Genomic DNA, 17499 nt, shown 5'->3' with positions numbered 1-17499 from the left:
TAAACAAATAATTAAATAAGTGCAAATGACGTCTTATCACATGCTACTGTGTAACCATAGAAAGGTCGCTTTCGCGCACGCCTACCCGGAACTGCAGGGCACTGGGGCAGGTTAGTTTATTACTGTTTTATTGTTCCCTTAAAGATATTTTCAGTTTGTCTCTTGGTTGTGTTTTAGATATTTTAAAAAACGCACTGTTTTGTTCGCGATTTACTATGATTGCCGGAATGAAAGCAGTAAGGAAATAGCGACGGGCTCGAAAACACCAGTCGAGCTGGTAAGGCGGGTAGGGAAGGTAATAAAAAGCAAATACTGCAGCAGAAATCCCGGCAGTGTGGGGCTCAGTGTTCAATACAGAAAAACCAAAACTGAAAATAGTAAAAATGATCAAACACAAGCAGAAACATACCATGCCTGGTATTACAGGAGGACGACGATTCTAAGCGTTAGCAGTTGTGGCATCGTATAGCTATTTGGATTTTTCCGATTCTCTACTTGTATATGAATTTACAGATCGACAGTGCCAACTAGCTACAACGGCGCCGATATGTATTTTTTTTTTTTTTTTACCATAAATTTGAAGCCCAAACTGAAAACTACGTAGAATTCTTTGTGCACAGTAAATTAAAACATGTCGTTGCATTAAATTACATCGAGTTTTGTTAGGTCAGATAGTTTGAGTACCCGGAAGAAAAAAAAAACAGACTTAAAACGTAGCACATCCTGGACAGTAAGAAATTGATAATTAGTCTTTCGCTTTTCTGCATCCCCCTCGTGTGATTTTGAGGCTTGTCTGACTCATCGAGTAGCATCTGCTGTGTGCAAATGAACCCCCGAAGTACATTAACATCAAGAACAAATTGCAGACAGTGATATGTTTTCTGCCAACATCATTAAATGCTATTAGTACTATAGTTACTGTCACAGTTATAATAGTATACTATGTGCAGTTGGTTCTTGTATTGCCACCTTATTAAAACTATTTCCTGCAATTGCCTTTTATATTTTAAACAAAGTAAACAGCATGTAAAATACTGCCAGTACTGCTGCTTTAATGCCTCGAGTATTTCTGCAACGACAAGTATTATAATTGCTGCAAACATTACAACTGCAAACACACTAACATACTAGGAATTACCATACAGTCTGTTCCTTTATTAGCTAAATAAAGTCTGTGCTTGGTTTCACTTGGTCATGTTGCAATGCTGTGCTTTTAAGGAATGACGCTTTATGACACAGAGTCTGTTCTTTCAGCGCCGCATAACTAGCTAATGGCAGAAGAAAATGACGTCATCCACACGGGGTCTCCCAAGGAAACGGCGGAAGGAGGCGGGTTTCCCATAGCGCCGCCGCCCATCTACACCTGCACACTGACCCCTGAACTGGTGGCTAAGGCGCGGGAAGAGCTACAAGAGAAGCCCGAATGGCGTCTACGTGACGTCCAGGCCCTGAGGGACATGGTCCTCAAGGACCAGCCCAACCTCAGGACCCGGCTGGATGACGCCTTTCTCCTCCGCTTCCTCCGTGCCCGGAAGTTCGACTACGACCGGGCGCTGCAGCTGCTGCTGAACTATCACATGAGTCGCCGGGCTTGGCCTGAGGTCTTCCACGACCTCCGACCTTCCACCATCAAGCACGTGCTGGACCGAGGCTTCCTTACTGTTCTTCCGCAGCCAGACCCCCACGGCCGATATATCCTCTGCATCCGACCCGGTCAGTTCAGCAACCTTCTCAGAACTGGGGTTGGTTTTTCCGTATGGAAATACTGATGCTTCTCGCATCACGATTGGTCGACCTACGGTATTTCGACTATAGTGACGCGCATTCAGTAGTCACCAAGCTTTGAATTTTGTTCCCAGGCTAGTGACATGCCATACGATGCCTTTAAATGATGCTGGGTGACGACAGCATCCGCCCATTCATGTGATCGCGTGCATAAACATCTCTTACAGTGTTTAACAGCATATCATATTTAAATCGTTACTGTAATTGTTTATTTACGAATTCAGTATCAGTACTTATTATACACAGTACTCTTATTCAACTTACGATATTTTTGACTTACGATGGATTCATCGGAACATGCCCCCATCGTACTTCGAGGAGCATCTGTATTAAGAAATGGTCCCAGAATCCAGAGATTTTGTGCATGTGATAATTAACTATAAAGTCACTTATTATGGTTGCTAAAATAAAAGTTACTTTAAAGAATGTCCTGTTCAAAAATTAGAATGAAAGGGATATAATTCATTAGAATGTGCCTATAGCGTTCACCTTATAGCAGCTTGATTAGCCATAAGAAATGAAAGTGACATTTATTACAAATATATATTTGTTACGAAGGAAAATGGAAGCCAAACGACTACCCCTTTGTCGACAATATCCGTGCCATTTACTTGACGCTGGAGAAACTGATCCAGGCCGAGGAGACCCAGGTCAATGGGGTGGTGATCCTGGCAGACTACAGTGGGGTGGGACTCTCACATGCCTCCAGTATTGGCCCCCTGCTTGCCAAGAAGATCGTGGGCATTCTCCAGGTAGGGGTACACCTCACATCTGCTCACCTACTCTGTACTCCACATTGCTCATGCACTTATTGCTACACATTAGTTGTTAAATATTGATGCATCGACGCCTGCAGACGTGGCAATATAGGCGTATATTTCTTCCCCAGGATGGATTTCCGATTCGGATAAAAGCGGTCAACATAATCAACGAGCCCCGGATTTTCAAGGGAATCTTCGCCATCATTAAGCCGTTCCTGAAGGAGAAGATGGCAGAAAGGGTGAGTGGCTGGCTTCGTCTGCGTGTTAGTAAGGTTTGGATCTCCATCCGGGGCAGCATGTGGGTTGGCGGGGTACGCCTCTGTTCCCGCGAGCGGAAGGATCCCATTCACATCCCATGGTGTCATTGCTGTTGGACCCTTGAGTTTCGCCCACGGATTGATTGACCTGCTTGACCATCTACTCAACAAATAAATATAGTGAGACCTGCTACTCAAACAGTGCTGCTCACTACAGTCCCATATAAGGGACCCATATAGGCCTCATTTTGGCTCCCTAACAATAACACTGAACACCAGGGAACAGGCGGGTATTTCACAAAGCAGGATTTCCTAGGTAGCTGGATAACTTAAGCCTGACATGAAAACTGTCTAATAGGAAGAGAGGTAAGTGGCGTTCCTATTGGACAGTCCTTACATTTGCCGTAAGTTATCCGGCTAATGAAGAAGCCCTGCTTCGTGGAATATCGCCTAAGTGTGTTGGGAGCTGGGAGGGAGCAGAAATGTGCACTATGGGGGGGGGGGGGGGACAGGAGGTCTGGGGTGAGAATCACTGTGCGCGAATATGGAGTGCTGCTGTTCTTATGGATGTTTAAGTGGAAAATTAAATATTTCTTGCACATTGTAAAGTTGGCCATGAGGATGTAACCTCTTTCTGTAAATAAAGTAATTTCTACCATTTGGCCCTGTGAAGGGGGCTGCACTTGGCTGGGCTCAGCTTCCTGGCTAGTCCCAGATGTGTAACTCTTATAAATGTGTCCATGCAGTTCATACTTCACGGTTCGGACCTGAACTCCTTGCACCGGAACATCCCCAGCTCCGTGCTTCCCGAGGAGTACGGCGGTGCGTCCGGCCACTTCGACGCCTCCTTGTGGTCCAAAGCTCTGTTGGACGCCGAGGTGGAGTTTGTGGTGGAGTTCTGCCAGCCCGATCCTCTAGAGGGCGTCGTTCTCCCGGACTCCATGCTGTTTGAGGGGGAACAAGGCACTACCCAGTGTGAGGACACCTATAGAGGCCTTCGCTCCCAACTCTACTACTGCTACTGACCCGGAGTACGAGGAGTGGTACTGCTTCTTCTTGAGATGTTATGTCTTTTCAATTCAGCCAGCTGGACGATATTCATATTCATATCAATATTTTAATGGACACTGTAGCTCCTTTGATTGCCTTCCGTAAGTTAATTCTCTGACATACACGCATGTAGTTTTAGTACTGGCCTGTAATGTGCTCTGGGAACAGTGAAAGCTCCTTGGCTCCCTACTGATCTCAAGGCAGATCTCAAGGTCATCGAAGATATTCTGCAGGAAAGACGACTGTGGCTGTACCTCTTACCCTGCTCCGTTACTTTTTTGGGGATGGTAGGGATATAGTCTCGTGATGTAGCCACCCAGCCTGGGAGAAACACGGCCCAGAATGTCTCGGAATAATACTCGCAAGCAATAACTTCAGCCTGCTGTTTTCAAACTGTGTTAGGGTTAGTAACCTACAAAGGGAGAGCCATACCTGCGCGATAGAGCTGCATTCCGTTCCCTGAAAAACATCTACCGAGTTTTTTTTTTTTTTTTATTGTCCCTGGGATATGTTCTCCCGACAGCTGTAAAATAATTTTTAGATCAAATAGTTATGATCTGCCTCTTCTCCTGCACGTGTGCTGCAGGTCGGAAAGGGTTTGCCGGTACATGACAAGTCCAGAAGTGGTTGGGGTTAAAGCTTTAAGAATTTGCATAAAGTTAAGGTATTGGCATCCCTCTGCTCCCCCCAGGCGACCCCTGGTCAGGATAAGAGGTTGGAAGGCCGGTGGGTAAAGTTTAGTTACTCGTACAGTAGCACAATGGAGTAATAGTATTTTACTGTTTATCCTAAGGATGTCACATGGAAGTGTCATTTCTTAGCTGGAATTAAGATGGATCTTAATTTGATTTTTTCATAATAATTTTGCTGTCACAGTTACTCTCCTCTTCCTGTCCATAAAGATAAATGGACTCCTCAGTTATTAAAAAAAAAAGTCTGTTTGGTCATGTCAATGCCAAATAATAGTTTAAAGTTTGAAATATGAGTAGGAAGCCTGCTTGCTAAGGTTACTTAATAAGTTTCTACCTTAAGTACTGTGAAGTTCTTATTTTCTTTGTTAGAAGTGTCCATACAGCCATTGTTGCTTTATTTCGCATTTTGCGTAGCTGTTCCGTCTCATTAATTAATCTTCAGAGCTTTTGCTTAGAATAAATGAAGTAGATCTGATTTTGATTGAAGTTTCGGGTCTGATTAGGCTATAAGAAAGAACCAAAAGATGAAAACCCAGATCAAAAAATGTAGTCAGTGAGGTGACAGTGTACGAAGATTTAATTATCCATGTATACACTAATATATGTCAGCCTTTGCCAAAATATATTTGAAAGCAATGTGGAAGTCAAACATTGCTTTGTGAAAATTTGTAGATACTTGTATATATAGGTGAAATGGTTTATTTCATTATTCCAGGTCAGATTTTAATTTGATGTTTTCCATTGTATTTTTAAATTGTGCTCCATTTTATATTATTCATGTTATATTATTCTATGATTCATGTAAATTGATTCATGATTGCAGTACGATGATATTTTGTGTCAGGTAACACAAGGGTAAGCATGTAATAAACCATTGAAAAAATATATCTGTATCCTTTTGTAAGAATTAATTTGCCTGTTCGCATTTGCTTTTCTCTGCTTTAATCTAAAGTGACTGACATTTCGCCTGTTTCTGCAGCCGGATAGTTTTACTGAGTCAGTTCTAGACTGGTACTATGCATGAATGTTCCAGAACACAACCCCCTGGAATGTTGGACCGGTAACACTGTGACCGTATTGTTAAGCACTTCGATTAGGTTTAGGAAAATCCTAAAGGTACCCCGTAGTGCAGGATATTTTGTTGTGAACTTTTTTCAGCTTTACAGTTGTAAGACCCCCCATGACAAGAGATATGTGGGTCACAGTGTAATCAGCTAAAGCTAGATTAATATGTAATAACTGACTTTTTATTTTGTTAGTCTTTCATAATTCCTCATTCAACGCTTAGTGCAACAATAAAAACATAAATATTAATAATTTAATATTTACTAAGATATCCTTACTAATCTTTATAACTAGGGGAATTATTTGAAATATTACATACATTGAGTAATTCATGAAAACGGGTAGTTTAAAAGGATGGTAATTAAAAAGAACCTTTTACGTAAAAAATGAGAATGAAATGATGCATGACCGTTACATCCAACAGGGGGCGCACTCATCCCGCACAAATAACTTCTTACTACAAGGGGGTGATCAGGAGATTCGACAGAAAACAAAGCCTTTATATCCAATGGACATCTTTATTAATTAGTTCAGAATTGTATGTCTTCAATTGAGTTAAACGAATGAAAAGCAGACTACTCAAACGTTTGATTTTACTGCTTTTACAAAGAAGGGATAGCGGTATTCTGTTGGGTGAATTAAAGGAGAATGAACAGTGAGGGAAAAGAACATCCAGACAAATGGTTGCTCTGAAGATGCTCTGTCCAGGAGGACTACGGGCCAGTACTGGCTGTCATGAGATACCATAGAAATTTACAACCCACATAATATCCAGTTCTGCTGAAGCTTCCTGCTTCCTCCTCTTCATCCTCATCCCTGCCCTGTTCATAGTTGTCCTCCACCTTCCCACGATACCTTGAGAGTTGAATCATGTCTTCAGTTCATTGCATGTTTTGAGCGTCAGGACACAAATGTACAGATCTTAAATGAAATTAGTGCGGCCCCCGAGGTTCATCTTCTTTAAAGAAAAATGCGATGTTCATTGCTACATTTTAAGAGTGCGATGCTGAATATTTTGCTCTTTTGATTACATTTTACTGATGCTACATAAAACATCTACTAATCATAGATCAATCAGCAAGTTCCAACACACGCTCCCAAAGTGCAACAAAAATCAAACTATTAATTGAAAAGCCCCTATAGCTTCCCCATACTGGGCAGTGTCGATCTCCAAGGTCTAGATGTAAACCAAAAATTTGCTTTCTTCATCTGAGTCTGAATCTGCAGCAGGTCCCAAAGTTCTGTGGACATCTTCTGAGGCACATATCACAATGAAGCTGCAATTTCTGCAAAACCTTCCCACAGACTGTTTATTCAGTGCAAAACCAGAAAATGTTTTCAATTCATAGCGATAATTTGAGTAATCTGCTGTAAAGAATTAGAGGAGTTGCGCCTATTTTGTTATTCTGCGGTAAAGAATTGAATAAAAGCATGTGCCCTATATTGTGTTAATCTTGTAAATATCCAGTAACAGCGATATGTAATTTTGGAAACGGAAACATTATAAATAATAATAATAATAATAATAATAATAATAATAATAATAGATGCTAAAAGTGTATTGGCTGTGAGGGGGAGGTAGTCGCTGAAATAATGTTTATTTTGATACCACAGCCCCGAGCCTGTTCTTTACTGGGCTTGTCCTGGGCTTGCACTCCGCCTTTAAAGGATGGCTTTTCACTGTCCAGTATAAACGTCGGCTGAAACAAACGCCGATCCCTCCCAGATGTTGCCCAGAAAAAAACAGGGAACTTTTCAGCCATCGCGTCTGCTAGGAGCCGCCACATTGTGACGGGTTAAAGAGGAGATTCCTGCTCATCAAAGTAAGTCGCCGTTAAAAATGTTTCATGCGTCGATCGGCTGGTAAACGCGTGAAGAAGCGGAACCTGCCGCGATCTACCGTGAAATGGGAATATCGGGCAGCCGCGTGTTTTCCACCATTTCGGGCGAGCTAGCGTAGCTTTTGGCTTGGGGGTATTTTTAGAAAGAAAGACAGTTTTATGTCGGAGGGGGGCGATTCCATGCATTTCAGGGCTTGTCGTCTTTAATCTCCAGCGTAATCGCGGTCACACGCAGCCAGGCAGCGGTGATGCTCCGAGTGACGATACGCGTTGTGTTCGTCTGTATGACAGTCGACCGAGGCATTTATCTGGAGTTGATTTTTGAGATGTTTGCCAATACTTCAGCCCCACGGACGACATTTCCTAAATGAAACTACCGTAAAAGCTGTGGTTACACGTGTGATCGTAACCGCCTTTGCGTATTTAACCACAGTGCGGACGTGAGTCTTCAGTGCCCGTTTTTGCGTTTGATTGAATGTATGATTGTTATTATTATTTTCTTTTGCTCAGCATTAAAAAGGTTGAATGCTGATCGATGCTATAGCGATGCTGCGGGGTGTCCATGCATGGATCCGCGGACCTTAATCACTTTCACGCCGCAACATCCACAACTTCTTCCGAGAACTGCGAGTTGCGTATGTTTAAAGCAACTTTATACACTCCCAAAATAATAATAAAAAAAAGATGTCTATGTCTTTATGAATGATGTAGGAGAACATGGGGTAATCTGTAGCTCTGACAGCCGGCATGTTCGATAGCACCATATAGGGACCACAAAAGCTGTGACGTTTTTAGTAATACGCTGATCGACGCATTATTTATTTATAACAGATAATGGGAAGCATATGTGTCGTGGTAACTTTAATTCTTCTTGCACTTGGAGCTAATGGGCGGGTTGTGGATGGACAGCTGGCTCGACCCTTTAAGGCGATTTAAGGTCACTGTGGTCGTCCTGTCTCCGGGATGTGGGTGGAAACTGGAGATAAGCGATGCTTTGCCGAAGCACAGGAGCTGGAGAGGGTGCTTAGACCTGTGCTAATTCCCGTTCAACCCACGTATCGTATTTTCTTTATTATTATATTTTTGAAGAGCTGAACTGAAGCAACTATAAGTTTTTCTGGAGTGAATGTCGGGGGACGCAGCTGATGCGTGACATTTCGCTCAGAACGCCCCTGCGCCTTGTCATCTCTTAGATATAACCGCTTTGTGGAGTGTTTGTCTCTATTATGCATGGATATTTTTAAATGTTTCTAATATTTTTCGAGGGGGGGGGTTCCGGACCCAAATATGGAGAACTACTGCGCTGTAGTATTGTTTCATAGTATTAGATAGATTTCATAGTAGATTTCATAGTAAAATTTTTAACTCGGGAAAAATAAGGTGTATGTCATGTATGTGTTTAAGCAGATCATCTGAAGATTTCTATGAGCTGTGATCGATTCCCGTGAGCGTACTTTCGCAGTGGTGTACAGGAACAGGGGCAGAGAAGTCTTGGTCTAAAGGTGTATTTTATCTGTCGTGCCCTTTGCTGCTTCTTTGGGTAAAGGGTGTGCATGAATGGATGTGGACTGTGAGAACTATTAGGAGAAAATAAATGACTTCATAATTCACACGAACTGGGAATCTTAAACTGATTATATCCATGGTCTGTCTCACAGTTGTAGGGTTGCTGAGTGGAATCCCAGCCCTGGTTTGGCCGTGTGGACTTTGCATATCCTCTCTCTGTCTGTGCCAGTTGTGGCCTGGAGTCTAAAACAAACATGCTCTTAAGTAAATCAGTGTCTTTACATTTCCCCTGGTGTGTTTTTCTGCCTTGCCATGGAGCGGCATCCCGTGCCCTCTGCTATGTGAGATAAGCTGCAGGCTCACTGAGCTCCTGTCCTGGGTAAGTGGTTAGAAGATGGACTGATGTTCCTATCATCTGAAGACTCCCCAGTATCACTGGGCAAATGGAAGCCTAACCACAGTATGAACCTTTTGCATTGACAAGTTCCGTCATTGTTTGCCTTCTGGGTCATTTTCCTTGACAGTTTGCCTCATGCATCATCACAGGTGACAGATTTTTGATGAGTATGGATTGGCATCATTTAGTTATCTGTATTTATCCAGAGTGGCATATTTTTTTTTTTGTAAGACTGTTCCTAGAGCACTTGGGGGTTAAGGGCCATAGTTGCAGGCCTAATGATAAAATCTCTGTGCCGACCCTGGGATTTGAACCAGCAACCTTCTGATTACAGAATCCAAACCCACTGAGCCTCATGCCACCACCATCACTGTGATGGCCTGGGATGTATCTATAAGATGATGATGATGGTGTTTAAAATCTCATAGATCTTTACTAACATTTCCACTCCTTTGCTCATGCTGTTTGTTAAGGTAGTTCTGGCTTCTCTTGTCCTCCGCTGACTTCTCCATCGCAAACTAAGAACAACGTTCTCCCTTAGCGGGAGTACATCTCACACGCAGAGTTTACTAATACGCATCCTTTGCTTTGCGTTGCAGGCCCATTTTGCATTGTCGATTCTGGCTTTTGACTTTCACCAACTTTGACCGAATGGGACGAGAACACGCACACGCTTTGGACAGAAGCGTGTTCTAAATAAATGTAAATGCAATGCAAATGAATGCAATTTGTTTTGAAGGTAAGGAGTGAGCGAGGTGTGGGAGGTGGACGCGGACATGACATGTTCATTCGTCATATGCATCCAAAATCTCATTTCTAAGCAGTTCTTCTAATTGAAATGGCGTAGTTGAAGAATTCCACTTTAGTATTCATTTAGTATGCATATATTTAGATCAGCCTGTACATATATTTATACTGACTTCTCATAAATACACTGCGTATATAACAAAATGCATAATTAACAATCATCTTTATTACTGTACTGAATGAGCAGTATGGAAAATGCTCATGGCTCATATATTAAAACTAGAATAATACAGGGAATATTAGTGTGACCCCCATGAAAGGATGACGTGCAAATTCATGAAGTTCCTTATTATTTTTGTGGGGGTGGATTGTTGCTCAGTGGGTTAGGATTCTATGTCTGTGATTGGAAGGTTGCCAGTTCAAATCCTGTGTTTGGTGTAGTGTTTTTAATGTGATGGATTCCAAAGAGTTCTTAAAATAAAGAACAGAACATGGGTCCTTGAGCAAGGCCCTTATCACCAATTGCTACAGAGAGTGTCCATCCACAGTTCTCTCAATTGTACATTGCTTGGGATAAAAGCATCTGATAAAAAAATGCAGATGAATAATAGATGTATTTATGATTTATTAATCAACCAAGTTTATGTGATTTTAATGTTTAAAGCTTAGATTAGTCTATTATGAGGGATGTTTTGCTTCCAAAAACCACCAACTATAGTTTGCAAGAAATGAAAAATCTTTGTAGTCTCTCAGTTCTTGTTCTAATAACAATTAATAACAGCATAATCTGACGGCTTTTCTATTTGAGCGTACTGGGAAATGTTTACTGGGAATTTAATGGAACCACACCATTGCAATGGCTTGCGTGATTTAACAGCACATGGCACTTACAATGTGGTCTGCAAGAACAACAAGTTCAGTTATAGGATTCAGATGGAATTCCCCTTCTGTATGCAATAGTATACTGGCTGTTTGTTCATATATTTTCCTCTATGACAGTATTTCCTGTGCTTTTCGTCTTCTCAAACACCACCTACTTGCTCATTGACTCCCTTTGCCAGTAAACAGCCCTTCTGGGTGATTCCAGGATTTCTTTAAGGGTGGGACATAGGAAGGGTCATAACTCATTTAGAGGGAGTAGCCTTATCGTTAATTCATTTAGTGGCAAGGAAAAACTCCCTAGACGTTAGAAACCTTAGGAGGAACCAGACTCAAAGGGGGGGCCCGTCTTCATTAGCCAATGATATGTTTTGAATTGCTGAGTGACAGGAGAGTGGACACTCTGGGAGCCAATCAGCTTTCAGCGGGTCTCAGTGGTCCTACCCCTGTATACAGCCATTGCTCTTTACTCTGGTCGCTTAATGGTTAGGGATGCATACTTGTAATTGAAAGATTGCAGGTTCGATTGCCTAACCAGCAAGGCACCACTGAGGTTCCCTGAGCAAGGTACCGCCCTCAAGCACTGCTCCCCGGGGGCTGAATTAGCTGCCCCCCTGCTATGTCACGATGTCACATATGGCTTAACTGCAGAGGACACATTTCGTTGTTGTGCACTGTGGGCTGTGGTGTGTCAACAACGGGTCTGTCCTGCATTATTGGGTTGTCCTACCGACCAACCAGCCATCCATGTTCCATAATCACTTATTCGGTGCGGGACTGTTACGAGCCTGCTGCTCATGTCAGGGAGTATGGAGACGACCTGTACGAGAGGCTGGTCTATCACAGTCACGCACACTTTTTTTTGGAAATGGTAAGTCACTGAACTGAGGAAACGTTTGGACCGTGGCAGGAAACTGGAACACCCAGGGGACAGCCACACGAATATATGGAAAGCAGGCAACCGCCACGCGCAGGGGGGTGGGGCTGTGTGGCTATGGCACTAAACACTAAGCAACTGTGCCCCCCATACCGACCAGATTCATTTCATTTAATGACTACTTTGCACCATTTATTTTCCATAGTTACAATATCCAGCACAATTAATGAACTAGGCTTATATTTAATTGGATGTCCATGTCAAATTAACCTTAAAATGAGGCGCCAGCCTTCATTTATAGCTAATTACAGAGGGGTTCGTTGGACTGAAGAGGAGTAGAAGTTGCTGAGCGCTGCTAACACATTTCAGGTTCCTTTTAATGCTTCTTCTCTGCCTCGCCACCCCCCAACCCCCGCTTTCTGTGATTGGACAATTACAAACAACCAAAAAGAGGAGCTTTTTCTGCAAGGAAAAAAAAAAAGATCAGTTTGAAAGCTTCACAGATTGCTAGCGTCTAGGGCTGGAACCGTCTCACTCCAATCCATTACGAACCTTTGGTTTCCTGTGTAAGTAGCTGTAACTGCCGCCGCTTACGTCCGGCTTATTATTGCCGTCAGTGGAGCCCGTTGCCCGCTGTCCAAGTGCTCCCTTAAATGGGCGTCTGTGTTTCCGGCTCGTTATACCAGCTGATTGATCGGGTGTTTTGTCTCTTCAGAGTTTTCAGAGTATTAGCCCTGAGAAACTGGCAGGAGCTGTTGTTTTTTTCACAAACTGATGTTTGAAGGATCCTAAAGAGGTTTTTAATGGTCTGCTGGCCTCTGCTGAAACACAGCCGCTTTTCTGCCTTCCATGCACATTTAAGGCCGTTTGCACCATGTATCTGTCACTGTCGTCACATAAACTCGTAACTCACACCTCTGGGAGTGACTTGGCCTTTCAGGTGGCACTGCTAAGTCTTCCTGTAAAAGTTGTGTGGGCTGCTATTAAAGTGCCGTAATGTGGGGTAATGGACTTCGACTGGACAAATACTTTCTCCTCAGCTATTGTGGATGGTCTTCCTTCAGAGTAACAGGAAGTACTTACTCACGGCTTCAGTGCAGGGGCTTAGCGACATGGGCATTGTGAGAGTGGGTGTAAAGCAGGCCACTGAGTGTATTGTATGGGGCTCTCAGAGTCTGTACTGTGGGGGGAGGGGCTATCAGAGTCTGTACTGTGGGGGGAGGGGCTCTCAGAGTCTGTACTGTGGGGGGAGGGGCTATCAGAGTCTGTACTGTGGGGGGAGGGACTATCAGAGTCTGTACTGTGGGGGGAGGGGCTATCAGAGTTTGTACTGTAGGGGCGAGGGACATGTCTGGCTTGTAGGGGGAGGGGCTATCAGAGTCTGTACTGTAGGGGGGAGGGACATGTCTGGCTTGTAGGGGGGAGGGGATATCAGAGTCTGTACTGTAGGGGGGAGGGACATGTCTGGCTTGTAGGGGGGAGGGGCTATCAGAGTCTGTACTGTAGGGGGGAGGGACATGTCTTGCTTGTAGGGGGGAGGGGCTATCAGAGTCTGTACTGTAGGGGGGAGGGACATGTCTGGCTTGTAGGGGGGAGGGGCTATCAGAGTCTGTACTGTAGGGGGGAGGGACATGTCTGGCTTGTAGGGGGGAGGGGCTATCAGAGTCTGTACTGTAGGGGGGAGGGACATGTCTGGCTTGTAGGGGGGAGGGGCTATCAGAGTCTGTACTGTAGGGGGGAGGGACATGTCTGGCTTGAAGGGGGAGAGGCTATCAGAGTCTGTACTGTGGGGGGAGGGACATGTCTGGCTTGTAGGGGGGAGGGGCTATCAGAGTCTGTACTGTAGGGGGGAGGGACATGTCTTGCTTGTAGGGGGGAGGGGCTATCAGAGTCTGTACTGTAGGGGGGAGGGACATGTCTGGCTTGAAGGGGGAGAGGCTATCAGAGTCTGTACTGTGGCGGGAGGGACATGTCTGGCTTGTAGGGGGGAGGGGCTATCAGAGTCTGTACTGTAGGGGGGAGGGACATGTCTGGCTTGAAGGGGGAGAGGCTATCAGAGTCTGTACTGTGGGGGGAGGGACATGTCTGGCTTGTAGGGGGGAGGGGCTATCAGAGTCTGTACTGTAGGGGGGAGGGACATGTCTGGCTTGTAGGGGGGAGGGGCTATCAGAGTCTGTACTGTAGGGGGGAGGGACATGTCTTGCTTGTAGGGGGGAGGGGCTATCAGAGTCTGTACTGTAGGGGGGAGGGACATGTCTGGCTTGAAGGGGGAGAGGCTATCAGAGTCTGTACTGTGGGGGGAGGGACATGTCTGGCTTGTAGGGGGAGAGGCTATCAGAGTCTGTACTGTGGGGGGAGGGACATGTCTGGCTTGTAGGGGGAGAGGCTATCAGAGTCTGTACTGTAGGGGGGAGGGACATGTCTGGCTTGAAGGGGGAGAGGCTATCAGAGTCTGTACTGTGGGGGGAGGGACATGTCTGGCTTGTAGGGGGGAGGGGCTATCAGAGTCTGTACTGTAGGGGGGAGGGACATGTCTGGCTTGTAGGGGGGAGGGGCTATGAGCGCAGTGACGCCCCTACAGGGAAACGGTGTGTCTGTTTCCTTCTGTTTTCCACCACCTGCATCCTTTGACACTTCCTGTCAGGGAATGTTCTTCCCCCCCCCCCCCAACATCTCATGGCAAATCAGATTCTCTTTTCACACCCACATCCTCCCAGACCGGCTGGAGAGAGGTGCTGGAGCAGCTGCGTGGGAGTGACTGGATCTGTGAGCCGCAAAAATTGGGGTGGGGTGGAGGGGCTGCAAACACTCCAGTGTAGTATAGTGCAGAGCACTGGCTCTATGGTTCACACCAGCCCTCCCTTTTAGGTGGGAATGCACTAAGCTCAGCATTACTCTGCAGTACATAGTGGTTCCGGTATGAACCCAGGCTCTCTGCACTGCAGGCTTGTTCTCTCAGAGGTACCGAAGCCGACTCATAAGAACCCAAAAAGGAAGGTGGAACAGGACATGCTGTCAAATCAGGTGCTGATTAAACCACAAAATCAGCGTCTCTCCAGCGCCCCCTTCTGTTTACAGCTGCTTTTTTCAAATTTTTTTTTTGCTTTTTTTATAGTTGATTCTATTTTTAAACATTTATGATATTATTAGCTTGGCAGAATCTGTGTCTCATCACACATGAATTGAACTAATTTTATAAACTTGTACTTTTTGTCAAACATTTATCTTAGAGGGTCTTTTAATGGATATGACTAGAACATTAATATTACCAATAATTTTATGCTACACATGTACATGATTTATATCTATACACTTAATTTATATTAAGACAATATTTATTATTAATCACTTCCTCATTTCATCTGACCTGTTTTTTTTTTATAAAGTTTAATCGCATAAATGAATTAAATAACATGAGTATCATTATCAGTCGCCTGCTTATTTTAAAGTATCTTCATGAAGATGAGTCACTGCAAAGTGTGAATTTGCTCGTGTCTAATTGCGTATCACTTTGGAATGGGGGATTTTAAAAGGGTGATTTGACAGGTACCTTTCCCTTTAAGGTGATTTTAAAATGGTGATTTGACAGGTACCTTTCCCTTTAAGGTGATTTTAAAATGGTGATTTGACAGGTACCTTTCCCTTTAAGGTGATTTTAAAAGGGTGATTTTACAGGTACCTTTCCCTTTAAGGTGATTTTAAAATGGTGATTTGACAGGTACCTTTCCCTTTAAGGTGATTTTAAAATGGTGATTTGACAGGTACCTTTCCCTTTAAGGTGATTTTAAAAGGGTGATTTGACAGGTACCTTTCCCTTTAAGGTGATTTTAAAAGGGTGATTTGACAGGTACCTTTCCCTTTAAGGTGATTTTAAAAGGGTGATTTGACAGGTACCTTTCCCTTTAAGTTGATTCACGGGTGACGTTTGCAGCTCTTTCTTTGTAAATGCTCAAGGAAGCTGAGGGTTGAAAAGGCAGCAGGTATGTCAGCATGCGGATGCTTATAGGTCACTGGGGTTTCTTATTCCCTACGGTCACTTCTGAGGCCTCTGTGTTTTATGGGAGCTCTGTGTCCAATGGTGATAACCGCCAGTATAACACTTTTAGTTTTACTGCACTCAGACCTTTAACAATTTTCTAAGAGTTAGATTTAATGTTGCTGACTGCAGCTCATCTGCTGTGTACAGAGGGGCGTATACAGGGGCGGGGCTACAGGGGCACTAGCCCCAGCTGAAAGCTGATTGGCCCCAAGAGTGCCCCCCCCCATTAACTCTCAGTAGTTAATAATAAGATTGGCCCCTCTGTATGAAATATGACCCCTCTTATGCCTCCCACATTAAAAAATCCTAGAATCGCCCCCCGCTTGTGCCTTTTCCTGTCTATCCTCCACAGGTTCAATGCGTAGCAGTGCTGATGCACCTACTCAGCTGTAATGTTTAATCCAGGAGCTGGCAGATGGGCAGTTTGGGAAGAATTTCCTCCGCTGTGTAGCGTGAGAGCAGAGACAGACCCAGGGTAGGCCTGGGTTGACCCAGGGTTGACCCAGATGTGAAGGCTCTGGTGCTGTGGACTGATATAGAGACAAGTTTTATCATCTAGAGATTAAACTGCCATAAACAGAGGTGAGGTTGTCTTTTCTGGTTGGTGTTTTTTTCCAGAATGAGTAATGAGTAGGTGGGAAAGCGTTACAGCGTCTTCGCTGCAGTCACATCTGAACTGGCCACTTTTTGTTATTAAATCTTCTCCACAGCGCAGCAGTAGGACGTCGTAAAAGTTGTTGAGGGAGTAGGAACCACTGATGTTATTTATCTCGCCCGATGACGCTGTGAAGTTTGCACTCCTTCGCACCTAGTGATTACCACTCTGTGTTTGGTACTGCCATCTGTGTAGGAGCAGTTGTGGCACAGAGTAGGGGTGTAGAAATGCCCCCTCCCCCGAGCGTTTCCCATACTGTTGTCCTGCAAGCCCCCCACACAAGCTGGTTTTAGCAGAGAACTTTCTCTTAGCGACAGATCCATCCAGCCAATTCAGCTGATTTACTGATTTCAGTGAACACCTCCCCAACACCTACTGAAGATATGTACCCCTGCAATATTTGATTTTGATTCATTTGCCCCCCCAATAAATAAACCATTGTACCTAAATTATTAAACTGTGTATCTCCCCGAAAAAAATAAAAAATCTAGCTCTCTCCTATGCCATTGACCAGGCTGCATTTCCAACCCAGACTACGCACTGCTCACTCCATCCCACGCCGTCTGTTTTAGCTCCTCTTCATGTGGTGTGTCTTCGGTTATCATCTTTCTTACAAGACAGTCCCTGGTGTATTTTACTGCTTGGATGGAAAAGCCCTGCGTCCCATTTCCATGTGAATAGCGCAATATGGAGGAAGCGTGTCCGAGCGTGTTCTGCATGTCCGAGCGTGTTCTGCGTGTCCGAGCGTGTTCTGCGTGCGCTCCCACCCTCCCATCTGCTCCGCCGCGCCCGTCTTCTTTATATGTCCCACGGCTGCGTTTGCGGCCGTCCCGTCTGCGGGGGCTACTTCCCAGCCGTCCTCGCCCTGCGGCTGAGTCAGCCTCCCCCCACCCAGGCCACTTGATGACACACCTGAAGAATCATCCTCCCTGGGAGAAAAGCCTGCGG

The 17499-nt window shown here is 44.6% G+C and overlaps 2 protein-coding genes and 1 non-coding gene across 4 annotated transcripts in view; all 3 read left to right on the top strand.

Moving 5' to 3' along the window:
• ttpal (tocopherol (alpha) transfer protein-like) lies at positions 1–5430 on the top strand. 2 transcript variants are annotated; one of them, XM_049017157.1, is made up of 5 exons: positions 1–110; positions 1255–1713; positions 2344–2537; positions 2675–2785; positions 3550–5430. In XM_049017157.1, exons 2-5 carry the CDS (start codon positions 1272–1274, stop codon positions 3826–3828), a joined length of 1026 nt encoding a protein of 341 aa, XP_048873114.1. In that variant the 5' UTR covers positions 1–110; positions 1255–1271; the 3' UTR covers positions 3829–5430. The 2 variants fall into 2 exon arrangements, with proteins under 2 accessions (XP_048873114.1, XP_048873115.1); XM_049017158.1 differs by lacking the exon at positions 1–110 and adding an exon at positions 122–277.
• A 1830-nt stretch (positions 5431–7260) lies between these two features.
• The window catches only part of pkig (protein kinase (cAMP-dependent, catalytic) inhibitor gamma), a 28151-nt gene continuing 17912 nt past the window's right edge, over positions 7261–17499 (top strand). The window contains exon 1 of the mRNA XM_049017163.1: positions 7261–7433. The gene's annotated coding sequence lies outside the window, so the exon portion shown is untranslated. The remainder of the gene's footprint in view (positions 7434–17499) is intronic.
• LOC125745571 (U6 spliceosomal RNA) lies at positions 10353–10457 on the top strand. Its single transcript, XR_007398708.1, has one exon. It is a non-coding gene; the product is annotated as a U6 spliceosomal RNA (small nuclear RNA).

Source organism: Brienomyrus brachyistius, chromosome 6 (genome assembly GCF_023856365.1).
Source record: "Brienomyrus brachyistius isolate T26 chromosome 6, BBRACH_0.4, whole genome shotgun sequence".
Classification (NCBI taxonomy): Eukaryota; Metazoa; Chordata; class Actinopteri; order Osteoglossiformes; family Mormyridae; genus Brienomyrus; species Brienomyrus brachyistius.
The sequence above is the reverse complement of the archived record's forward strand: the minus strand, read 5'-3'. Positions and strand labels throughout refer to the sequence as shown.

Excerpts from the sequence above, each read along its gene's own strand:
- ttpal (XM_049017157.1), top strand. The coding sequence starts at position 1,272 with ATGGCAGAAGAAAATGACGTCATCCACACGGGGTCTCCCAAGGAAACG. Across the intron at positions 1,714-2,343 it reads TATCCTCTGCATCCGACCCG|GAAAATGGAAGCCAAACGAC; the intron begins GTCAGTTCAGCA and ends TTTGTTACGAAG. Across the intron at positions 2,786-3,549 it reads AGGAGAAGATGGCAGAAAGG|TTCATACTTCACGGTTCGGA; the intron begins GTGAGTGGCTGG and ends GTGTCCATGCAG.